General features: G+C 42.5%; 1 protein-coding gene across 3 annotated transcripts; it reads left to right on the top strand.

Annotated features, from left to right (window-relative positions):
* The first annotated feature begins 615 nt into the window (after positions 1–615).
* On the top strand, positions 616–6,822 carry LOC134437282 (uncharacterized). Of its 3 annotated transcripts, none has more exons than XM_063186776.1 (2): positions 616–1,977; positions 6,147–6,822. In XM_063186776.1, the coding sequence occupies exon 1, from the start codon at positions 972–974 to the stop codon at positions 1,968–1,970; it is 999 nt and encodes a 332-aa protein (XP_063042846.1). In that variant the 5' UTR covers positions 616–971; the 3' UTR covers positions 1,971–1,977; positions 6,147–6,822. The 3 variants fall into 3 exon arrangements, with proteins under 3 accessions (XP_063042846.1, XP_063042847.1, XP_063042848.1); XM_063186777.1 differs by having other exon boundaries at positions 6,140–6,822; XM_063186778.1 differs by lacking the exon at positions 6,147–6,822 and having other exon boundaries at positions 616–1,244; positions 1,368–2,051.
* The last annotated feature ends 5,678 nt before the right edge of the window (positions 6,823–12,500 follow it).

The raw sequence follows: 12,500 nt of genomic DNA, 5'->3' as shown, positions 1-12,500 counted from the left end.
CTTCTCCGTATGGGAGTAGATATACAAAAAAACATGCAGAAAATTACCAGAAGCTCTGAGAGCTTTGAGAATTGGTATGCTTGTGCCCAGGGGCTACCTGCACCAGATATAAGTGGTTGTATTGGACCATCTTGATGTATGAAGGAGATATAGGCATTTAATCACACAACTAAAATAGGCGGAAAATGAAAAAAGTGATATTTATACAGAATGTCATCATTTACATTGTAATTGCTTTGTCAGGGAATGTCATATGCACACATATGATATCTTGTTGGAAAGGTGAGATTGTTCTGAATCCAGCAATATCTCATATGTATATATTTTCTGAATATTAAAGATGGCATATCATTCAATGTATGAGGTGCCCAGAATGAAAAAAATCGAAAGGGAGTTACAGGACCTATTTCAATGCACTTAAGTGGTGACAGGAATGCTCACAATTGTATCACAGTAGGCTATATTACTTCAAATAAACGTATTATTAGTGTGTGGTGCTATAGATTATGCTTGAATGAAGAATCAGATTAGGGTGAAAAATTAAATATATTTATCACTAGTGTATATACGTGTATATACCGGAGTATAGGAATACCGGAGGCTGCTGACCTGCTGACGTCACTTCCGCTTCCGGATCAAGCTATTCCCGTCGAGGAGCTACTCGGACGAAATTAAGTTTCTTCTCGTTTTTCTCCTAAAAGCTTTGTCTGAAACTTACAACTACAAACAACTGATTCGATGTAGTGTTACTTTAGCGTTACCTTGTTATCACTCTTACAACAACATAAGCACATAGGCTAACCTCCCCACCATCCAAATTTTGCTTTCCACCAGGCTAGCCTACATAACTTTTTTTTTTCGCGCCGAGCCCTACTCGGCTTTAGTTTCACCTCACCTCATAGTCAATTTTGCAACACTACACCAACTATCTCGCAAAAATAACCTTTTCTGCTGCATCCGCAGACCTAATTATGGCCAACTCTACCTGCGCCTGCAGTGATCTAGCTAATGCTAATGAAAGACTAGCCAAAGCCAACATGACGATTGAAACACTTAGAAGTGACATTCGCCGGCTACAATGCGAGGTAGTCATAAAATCCCATAACACCACGTTGAAACACCAAACCAGTAATACTAGCGCCAACCTAACTACACTATCTTTTTTCCCCAGCCACAGCAAACACCAGCCGAAGTCCCCCCCGAATCCACCGTGCTCCACTCCCGCGCGTCGTAGCTGGACGGAGGTGGTTAACGGCGGCAGGGGAGTACTGCAGAAATGTTCACCACCTCTAGTGACTAGCAATCGTTTTTCTGTACTTGACTCAGTCATCGATGCAGAAACTGACCCTGTCCCCCCCTCCCACCAGGTGCCCAAGCCTCTACCACAAAGAGTGCGACCCAGAAGCCGCCGGACCCTCGCTACCCCCAGGCAAATCACCCGAGAGCAGCCTGCCCATTCAGAACCCCGGCGAACATCAACAGTCCTCATAGGATCTTCGATGGTTCGCCACGTAACCCTACGAAACGCCCAGACGTGGTGCCTACCTGGAGCTCTCGTAGCCGATGTCCAGTCGAATGTGCCGGACGCGCTGTCACAGTATCCTACTGCCACAACTCTCATCGTCCACGCAGGCTCCAATGACATCCGGCTGCAGCAGTCTAAAAAACTTGAGTCCGATTTCCTCTCTCTTATTAATACCCTTCGCAGCACTGGAAAAAAATACGCTATCTCAGGCCCCATCCCCTCTGTTTGTTTCTCTGCCTTCCAGTTCTCCCGAATCCGCCAACTGCACGTCTGGCTGATGAGACACTGCCGCCAAGAAGCCATTCCCTACGTTGACAACTTCTCCGCTTTCTGGAACCGCAGAAACCTCTTCGCACGAGATGGAAGGCACTTAAACAGATCTGGCGCTCGTCTCCTCGCGACCAACCTAGAGCTGACCCTCGAAGCCCATCGGTCCTTGGATTGACTAACAGGTGTTTCAAATCCAAAGCACTACACCAATTTAGACACTGCGTGCCCAACAGAGAGTAGGCCTACCCCACTAGCTATCCACTAAGGCTGTAACGATATTGCATCGAACCGAGGGATCGCGGTACGCAGACCCACGAACCCCTATCGCGAACCTTCCTCGCAGAATCGCGATGCGCCCTTTTAAAGTTGTTACCCCTCAGTCTAGAAAACAGCAGGATACAGGCAAATGCTTGCATATGCGCTTAATGCTTGTATATGCGCTCAAAGACCATTAGAAATGGGGCGCACATGAGCGAGTAACACTTCCATTCACCCCTCTCTCCTGTAAAATGTTCCGTCCAACCAGCAGCACGTGCATTGGTTGTTATTCATTGCCTGAGCAACCTCCGCGACCGCGAGACAAAAAACTTGGGCAAACGTCGGAAGGTAAAGCACAGAAATGAACAACAGACCAAGAAGGCTTTATCAAACGTGTGAAGATGTTTTTGTTTCATGCATGCGCCGATGTATGTTGAGTGGAGATAGACGTTGAGCGGAGAGAGAGAAAGAATGCGAGAGAGCGAGATGCTCCGCCTGCCCAAATTTGAAAGAGCTTTGAAAGAGCTCTATACGCTCATAAGAGTGTCTGAAGTCGGGCGAACATTGAGGTCGATGTGGATATTAGGCAGCATTATATCCTCCCCACATTGAAAGCCTGCCTAGCGAAAACATGCTCCATTTCAAAATGTCAAATCACAAAACCAAACAAAAGACAACGTGCGTGTTGCATACTGAGAACATAACTGAGGTTCATTTCGAGTTTTGTTTGTATAAGCGTGTGCGCGCTGCTGCACGATCAAAACAGTTACAAAAATATTAAACATCAAAATTAAGTGTTGCATTTCTGTAAGTAACTTAATACAACATGTTTCCTGACGAAATATTACCAGTGTTGTTTTCAGTTAATGTTTGGATATTAATTGGATAATGTTTGACAATGTGAGACAGTTGTAGGCCTATAGGCTACCTATACTGGAACCCTGACCCTTCTCTCTCCATCTCTGTCTCTCACATATGGTCAGCATCTCAGCATGATATGATCTAAGCCTATTTGTAATAAGCCTATTTTTCCTTGGTGAACTAATATCCCTTATTTCTCTGTGTTGTGCTTTGATGTCAACACCTGGGGAACAGGTTGCAGTGGTAGGCCTATATCTGCAACATCATTTAGTAGACCTAAAAAATAATGTAGGCAGGTAAATGCAAAAAGAAAGCATAGGCCTATATATAAATATAGCCCATAATTTATTTTCTTCTTATTTTTTTCCCTTAAAAAAATAATAAAATCGTGGGGCATATCGAACCGTGGGTCATATATCGTGATACAAACCGAATCGTGGGTTGGGTGTATCGTTACAGCCTTACTATCCACGCTGTCACTACCCGTAGGAAAGCTCGCAGATATAGACCCTCTGGTTGTGTACACAACAACCTAATTACGATTGCACCTGAACGCATAAACAATAGCTCTACTACTTTGAATGTTAATGCTGCATTACTTAACGTGCAGTCCTTGACCAACAAAAGCTTCGTAGTAAACCAGCTGGTCTCGGACAAAAACATAAGCTTTATGTTCCTTACCGAAACATGGCTTAAAGACGACGGGGCTGCTACTTTTATTGAGGCTTGCCCTTCCGATTACAAATTCCTTCACGCCCCGAGACCAAAGAAACGAGGCGGAGGCGTAGCCATACTTTTCTCCAACAAATTTAATTGTACTAAGATGAATCTGGGCTCTTTCTCTTCATTTGAATACATGGCAATGAGGGTCCAAGCAAACCTCAAACTGATCATTATTGTTCTGTACCGTCCACCGAAATTCTCTTCGTCATTTCTATCTGATTTCTCCACCTTCATGTCGGACGTACTTACTAACTATGACAAAGCAATAATTGCTGGCGACTTTAATATCCACGTAAATAAATCAGATGACGCAATAGCCAAGTCTTTCTTAGACACATTAAATGGATTCGGTCTCGTCCAGAATGTTACAGAACAGCCTACCCATCGAAAAGGCAACACACTTGACCTTGTTATTTCACATGCACTTGATATCAATAATATATCGGTCACGGACGTCGGCCTCTCCGACCACCACTGTGTGTTTTTTGATTTTGACATTTCAACACAAATTAGCACACCCAACAATGTCATTCACAGACGACGCATTAATGCCTCTGCTGAGCTTAAGATTTCAGACCTCATCAAATCAGGCGACCTACTAAATGGTCACTGCACACCTGATGAAATGGTTGATAGCTTCAACAACAACTTAAGAGGAATTCTAGATAACATAGCTCCAATTAGAACGACGACAAGAACCAGAGCTAGGTATTCACCTTGGATGAATGACTCACTTAGAGCCTTAAAAAGAAAATGCAGAGTAACCGAGCGTCTTTGGAGGAAAACTAAATTAGAAGTCCACAGACAATCCCTTAGGGATGAGATCTCCTCCTACAATAATGCGGTACGCTCAGAGAGAAAAGCATATTTTTTCCAAAATCATAACAGACAACCAGCATAATGCGAAAGTTCTTTTTTCCACTATTGACCACCTGCTTAATCCAACACATAGCAATAACAACCTAAATGCAGCATCACATGCCAAGTGCGAGGAATTTGCTAGATTTTTTAATAAAAAGATTGCCGACATTAGAGAAGGCATCCAAGGTGGAAACGCAGCAACCTCTGTCGCCCACTCAGGCGATACACCGAGGGGAGGGTTAAACCCCCCTAGGAGACCTGAGAGCTTCCAAAAGTTTTGTCCAATTACAGAGGACGACCTCTGTAAAATAGTCAGGGAAAGTAAGCAGTCTACCTGCAGCCTTGACGCGATCCCCACATATCTGCTAAAAAACGTACTTGGTTGCTTAGCAGCACCTTTACTGCAAATTGTTAACACCTCTATGCTTACAGGCATTTTTCCAAGCTCATTCAAAACAGCCATGGTAAAGCCACTCCTAAAAAAGACAAATTTAGATCAGAATTCTTTAAACAACTACAGACCTATATCAAACCTCCCCTTTATAAGCAAGGTACTAGAAAAAGTTGTTTTTAAACAGCTTAATCAACATCTGGCTGGGAATGATATCTTGGAAAAATTCCAATCAGGCTTTAGAGCCAACCATAGCACCGAAACAGCACTAACCAAAATAATAAGTGATCTTAGGCTCAGCACTGCCGCAAACAAAGTTTCAGCACTTATCCTCCTCGACCTCAGTGCCGCCTTTGACACGATAGACCACAACATACTAATTGACCGCCTTGAATCTTGGGTAGGCTTGTCCGGTCACGTCTTAGAGTGGTTCAAAACATATATTACAGGAAGACAGTTTTTTGTCACCATCGGAGAATACGTCTCCAACAAGTATGATGTGCCTTTTGGAGTTGCTCAGGGTAGTTGCTTGGGCCCTCTCCTCTTCTCTCTCTATATGTTGCCCCTGGGCTCCATCATCAGAGAGCACAATGTTGATTTTCATAGCTATGCCGATGACACTCAACTATATATCTCTGTCGAGCCTAGCCAAACCACTGCCATTCATGCCTTGACTAAATGCATGTCTGCCATCACAGATTGGATGAACAGTAACTTCCTAAAATTAAATGAAGATAAAACTGAAGTGTTGCTCATTGGGCCTAAGAAAAAACGTGCAAAACTCCACTCAAGCCTAGGTGACCTAAGCACACACATTAAAGATAAGGTTACTAGCCTAGGTGTGGTCATAGACTCGGATTTGAGCTTTGAGCCTCACATCAACAAGATAACAAAATCTGCTTTTTTCCATCTTAGAAATGTCAACAAAGTGCGCGGCTTGGCCCCCCGACAAGACGCTGAGAAACTTATTCATGCCTTTGTCACCAGTAGGATTGACTACTGCAATGCTCTCTTCTCTGGTCTCCCAAAAAAATTAATTGACAAATTGCAACTCATTCAAAACTCTGCGGCAAGAATCCTAACAAGAACCAGAATGAGAGAGCACATCTCTCCTGTCTTGGCAGACCTGCACTGGTTACCTGTCTCATACAGAATCGACTTTAAGATTCTGCTCACAGTATTTAAAGCATTAAATGGACTTGCCCCTAGCTATATCTCAGACATGCTCTCTTTTTATGCCCCTGCTCGAGCTCTCAGGTCCACTGATGCCAAGCTGCTAAGGACCCCCACCCCCCCGCAGAAGAAGATCGGCGACGCCGCGTTTGCCTGCTATGCGCCCAAGAGATGGAACGCCCTCCCCATCGAGATCCGATCAGCCACCTCCGTCGACTCCTTTAAGAAGCAGCTGAAGACCCACCTCTTCATCCTTGCCAACTCCTAGCTGCCAAGACGTCATAGTGTCCCAGCCGCCGCAGCGCCCTTACTACTCGCAATCCAGCCCTGGCAGGGGGCTCCCCTAGGTGGCCGCTGGTCTCTGCCTGAGGTTTCTTCCTGACTACAGGGGGTCTTTTTTCTCAGACCTCACCGAGCTTTTTTTTCCCCCTCACAAACTATGAATCAAGCGAAAGGGAGTTTTTCCTCACCCCTGATGCCACCAGGGGCCGCACCTGAGCGCCCAATCTCTGTGTGACTATCTATGACTTATGATAGGCCCCAGCCACTATGGACCTTACACATCTAAGAATCCTGGTCCTAACCTACGTTGACCTTATGACTCTACATTCTCTGTCTATCTCTTCTTCCTCTGCCTTCTTGCTTTTTCTGCCTCTCCTCTATACCTCTCCTTTTAAATCTATCTCTAACAATGTTTTTTCCCATTTGTTAAGCACTTTGAGTTACATGCCTTGTATGACACAGTGCTATACAAATACAATTATTATTATTATTATTATTATTATTATATACATATACAGTATATATATCATTTCTTGCACATCTGTAGGTATTGTTAAGCTGGAAATGCAGTGACTCCACCTACTTCCAATACCTTGCAACTAACTCATCAGAATATTTCATCACTCCTTTCAGGTAGATATGATAGAGGAAGGGGAAATAGAGTGGATGTTATTCAATTTGTTCAGAGATATTTTATCTTCCACGAAGTGGAGCTCTCCAGTTCTTCTCCCATGAAAGAGCCAGCTATATATATATAGCTATATATATATATATATGGCTATTGTAAAGCTGGAAAAGATGAGATTGTGCTAAATCTAACATTACCAAATATGTATATATATTCTCAACATTGATGATGGTACATCGTTCAATACATAATGTGTCCAAAAAAGAAAGAAAATGAACCAGTCCATTCCATAGATATAAAAGTTCAAAGGCTGGTTCATTAATTAACCGTAGTGGTGCTCTGAAGCCTAGTATATATTTAAGTATAATATTATTAACCAATACAACACAGTGAGGGAACTATATGGTATAAGGATATTTGTTCTTAAAACGTCCTTACAATAATATAGCGTAACAGAGATACACCGCACCAACATACCACTGATGTATACAGGTATTGTAATGGCATTGATAAACCTAAATCAATAAAATCGATCAATCAATCAAAGTACATCATGATACAAAATCGCCATTCAATGTCCTAACGATTAGAGAAAGAGAAAAGAGAAGAAAGAATGCATTGTGTACTGTACTGTATCACTTAATGCAGATGAGAATAAACCTTTTCACATTTCTTTTTAAAATAAGATACTATCGGGGCAGTTCTAATTTGGACAGGAAGCTGGTTCCAGCATTTTGCATAATGACTAAGTCTTCTCACCCTGTCTAGATCTGGCCAGTATAGGGAGTTTAAGTTCATTACATTTCCCTGACTCTTTTATCCAATGGCTACATTCAGTGTGTGTGGAAAATACAGAGTGCAGGCTTATACTGTATATAGGGTTATAAGAGTTGAGCATGAAGATAAATACTCCTAGAAGATATGTGTATGGTATGTGTGATATGTGTGTTTTCATCTTCTTAAAAGTTGAGGGGGATGACCAAACTCTTGTATCAGCTGGTAACTTGTCAACCCATTGGGATTACCTTGTCAGAGGCCAAGGCCAGACTGTTGGTGTTACAGTGTTGCGAAGCAACATTACGTTTTAGGGCAGCCTCAGATCAAATTAAACAGTTCCTTCCAGGAGAGAATTGCACTCAAGGAACAGAACCTGAGTGGCATATTGGGTCAGGTACAGTCTGATTTTCTGTTTATTGAACAGTGCAAAAGAGCATCAGTAATTTAAGCAGTGTTTTCAGAAAAGATTGGCAGTCATAAATAATAACACCCAGGTTTATGTAGCGTTTTCTGAGGTAACAGTGGTTGACCTCATGTCTTGCTTGATATAATGGCAGATGATGGTGGTGTTGCTTCATCCATGTGGCCAGGTCTAAGAGACAGGCAGATAGACACATAGACATTACAAAAAGGCGGAACCAAGACAATGCATTAGAGCATTATAACACCCTAATTTTCCCAGCTATTTATTGTAATTCAAGTTGTAGACATTGAATGCATAGCTTGAAATGATACAAAGGTTAGACATCTAGATTAGACATCTAGAGGTGAAAGAGATGTTCTGAAACGTTTGTAGTGTACACGCAGAAACTATGGAGTTATCTCGCTGGACAGACAGGTGTTTATCATCAACATAGCAGGGAGCAGGGTGAGTGGACAACATTGCCCAGTGAGATGAGATAAAGATGGCAAAGACAGGGGGGCCTAGCACAGAACCTTGGTACCCCTGAGAGGATTTGAGTTGAGGGGTCTTGACCGTGGCACATTAAAGGAATGCCCAGTGTGGTCTACCTCCGATGCCTTGTTCCCAATTAATTGTATTAAGCCTATATTTAGCAAATGGACCAGGATTGATAACGTCATTACTCTTCTGACTTGCACTTTGGTTGGCCCTTTCTTCCAGGTCCAGCCAAACCATTTGCTTAGCTGTAGAATATGATGTGGTTGCTGGATTGAAGTCTAGTGTATTTGACACACTGTTATTTCCCTTAGTTTAACAAACAGACCCTAGCCTTACCTTTCCGCCTATTTGCCAAAAATGATTTGCCAAAATGATATTGTAAAAATAAAATGATCTGCTACCGGATGAAGAGAAGTGTGAGACATCATAGTTCTTTACTTGGTCAATCCAGCTATATAGTCATCAGATGACATGGATAAGTTAAGTGAAATGTCACCAGTGGGCTACAGATATGGTGCACTAACATTTAATGGCAGAAAGTGGGTTAATCAATTTAAAATAAAAGCTATGAAACAAATAATTCACTGAATTCAATTCACTAACATGTGACATGATGGTAAGAGTGTAGTGGAAAGCGCGCACATCCATCAGAAAAGCATCAGCAGGTGCCAAATCAAAAAACTTCTTTAGATCTATGATCGAAACATTGCTCCAAATAAATTAAGTCTTTTGCAAGCAGTGTGCAGATCCTTTCCCGCTCCTACATGATGGTATTAAGCCACACCTGAGTGATGTCAGGTAATGCCTGAGTGAACCTAATGAAGAAGCTGTGCATGGATCTGTGAACTTTTGAATTCACTGAATATGTTTGCTATTCCCCTCCCTGTTTATTACAGTAGGCTCATGAAATAAAAGGCATTTGCTTCCTGCTGTCAGGCTTTGGTAATACACATACCATTTGTATGTAAACATAAAGCATTGCTCCTTCCAGGAGCAGTCTTTATTTATCACACTACCACCACCCAGCACCTCCTCCCTCCCTCCTCTCTATAATCACAGCAGACCTGGTTAAAGCCCATTAACTGGATAGGACATCACCAAGACTGCTAAAGACCTGTGGTGCTGAAGTGGCTGAGCAGCTGGAATATTTATTCAACCCGAGTGTACATCTTAGTAAGGCACCAACTCTGAACACATTATGCCTTATCCTGGTCCCCAAAAAGCCACATCCAAAAGAGATAAACGACTTCAACCGAGAGGCCCTCCCTTCACACAGCATGAAGACAATGCTGTTACATACACTCAGACTGCAGTAAGTCATGCACTGGATCTAGTACAGTTTTCATACCAGGAGAAGGTTGGAGTGGATGATGCCATCACATACCTATTACACAGGACATATAGTCATGTTCCTTTACTTTTCCAGCGCTTTCTACAACATCCAACCCTCCATTGGGAGAGACGCTCCTGGGTTTGGATGCCCTCCTTGTGCACTTGATCAGGGACTACCTAACAGAGTGGCCACAGTTTGTCAAACTGAAAGATTGCCTCTTGGACACTGTAGTATGTGGTACTAAAGCAGCCTAGGGAACTGTGCTCCCTCCTCTCCTGTTCACTTTGTGCACATCGGACTTAACATAAGTATCACATATCACACATATCATGAGGTGTAATGCACCTACAACTCAACACTAACACCAAGCAGATGAAGGTGGACTTATGGAGGTCTAAGCCCGCTCTGCAACCAATCTCCATTGAGGTTGATGAAGTGGAGATTGTAAGCACATCTAAGTATTTCAGGGTATACCAAGACAACAAACTGGACTGGTCAGCCAAAGATGCAGTTTACAAAAAAGTACAGTATTGGCTATACTTGTCTGCTATAAACTCCTTAATATGTTCTATGAGACTGTTGAAGCCAGTATGTGTCCTTTTCTATGAGGGGGTATTGGGTGTCTTGAAAGACTGATAAGGAAAGCTGGCTCTTTCATGGAAGAAGAACTGGAGAGCTCCACTTCGTGGAAGATAAAAGATCTCTGAACAAACTGAATAACATCCACCCTATTTCCCCTTCCTCTATCATATCTACCTGAAAGGAGTGATGCAATATTCTGATGAGCTAGTTGCAAGGCATTGGAAGTAGGTGGAGTCACTGCATTTTCCATCTTAACAATGTGCAAGAAATTATATATATATATACACACACACTAGTGATACATTTATTTTCACCCTAATCTGATTCTTCATTCAAGCATAATCTATAGCACCACACACTAATAATAAGTTAATTTGAAGTAATAGGCTACTGTAATACAGTTTGGAGCATTCCTGTCACCAATAAAGTGTATTGAAATAGGTCCTGTAACTCCTTTTCGATTTTTTTCATTCTGGGCACCTCATACATTGAACAATATGCCATCTTTAATATTCAGAAAATATATACATATGAGGTATTGCTGGATTCAGAACAATCTCACCTTTCCAACAAGATATCATATGTGTGCATATGACATTCCCTGACAAAGCAATTACAATGTAAATGATGACATTCTGTATAAATATCACTTTTTTTCATTTTCCGCCTATTTTAGGTGTGTGATTAAATGCTTATATCTCCTTCATACATCAAGATGGTCCAATACAAACACTTCTATCTGGTGCAGGTAGCCCCTGGGCACAAGCATACCAATTCTCAAAGCTCTCAGAGCTTCTGGTAATTTTCTGCATGTTTTTTTGTATATCTACTCCCATACGGAGAAGTCACATTTTGGGTGCTTTTTTTGTGTGAAGGTGCATATGGAAATGTGTAAAATTGTTAGGCTTAGCATTAAAATCACTTTGGCCAAGAATCATTTTCATGTATGGGACACCTTAGAGATGAGGAAAAACATTATTGGGTTTTGTTCTACCTCCGGTTGGGGTATCTCGAAAACGAAGGCCTTTTTGGGCCCATTGTCACTAGCCTATAAAATGATAATAATCAAACGCTGTATAATACACGCTTTGAGGTTCGGCTCGTCTGACATTCTTTGAAATGTCCATCCTCGAGATGAACGACTGTGGAATATTTCAGCGTCATTGTCTATTGTTTAGCCTATTTAGGTTGAGTTTGGGTCCGCAGTGGTATGATGTGGATGAGTGGGATAGTTGACGGTTCTCAGGAGGAGTGTCCTCAAATGACGCACCATGTCGTGCCTATTTTCTGTCTACTCTAGTCTTTTCTACCGGAGGTGGTAGCTGTCCATGATCACGGCCACGTCTGGCTTCATTATCTATTTCACAGGCTACCAGAAGGATCATCCCGGTGGGGTGATATTCTGTTGTTGAATGCATAATGTGAATTGTTGCTGTGTAAGCGGTAGCCTATTACAACGCAAGCATCGGATCTGTATTTTCGAGTGGTGGAGTGAAAGGAACGCTGATAAGCAGACCTCAAAATTCACCATAAGAGCATTTTTGTCCAAAATGCTCATGTGGCTTGGGGTTATCAGCGTCCCCTCTTTCAAAGACCAGAAAACACTGAGAATTGCCTTTTATCTTGACGGCCTATAAAAATACAGTATAATCCTGGACAGATATCGCGTCTGATCTGAATGTGGTGTCCACCTTTCTAACAGACATATTGGTGTAGGGAGGAGGAGTAGGCCTAGCAGGCCTAGTAGCGCAGCCTGTGCAGTAGGTAGCCTAGGTAGAACTAAACGTGACTCTGCCGCCAGTTATATGGTGAACTTGACTCAAACTTGTTAAATGGCACTGCCCCACCGTTGTTTACCTACGCCCCCTGCCCCAACGCCGAGTCTGGACCACTGAATCCTGTGTGTGTGTGTGTGTGTGTGTGTGTGTGTGTGTG

The sequence above is a fragment of the Engraulis encrasicolus genome, chromosome 21 (genome assembly GCF_034702125.1).
Source record: "Engraulis encrasicolus isolate BLACKSEA-1 chromosome 21, IST_EnEncr_1.0, whole genome shotgun sequence".
Classification (NCBI taxonomy): Eukaryota; Metazoa; Chordata; class Actinopteri; order Clupeiformes; family Engraulidae; genus Engraulis; species Engraulis encrasicolus.
Note: the sequence above shows the minus strand (reverse complement) of the source record. Positions and strands in the feature narration are given on the sequence as shown.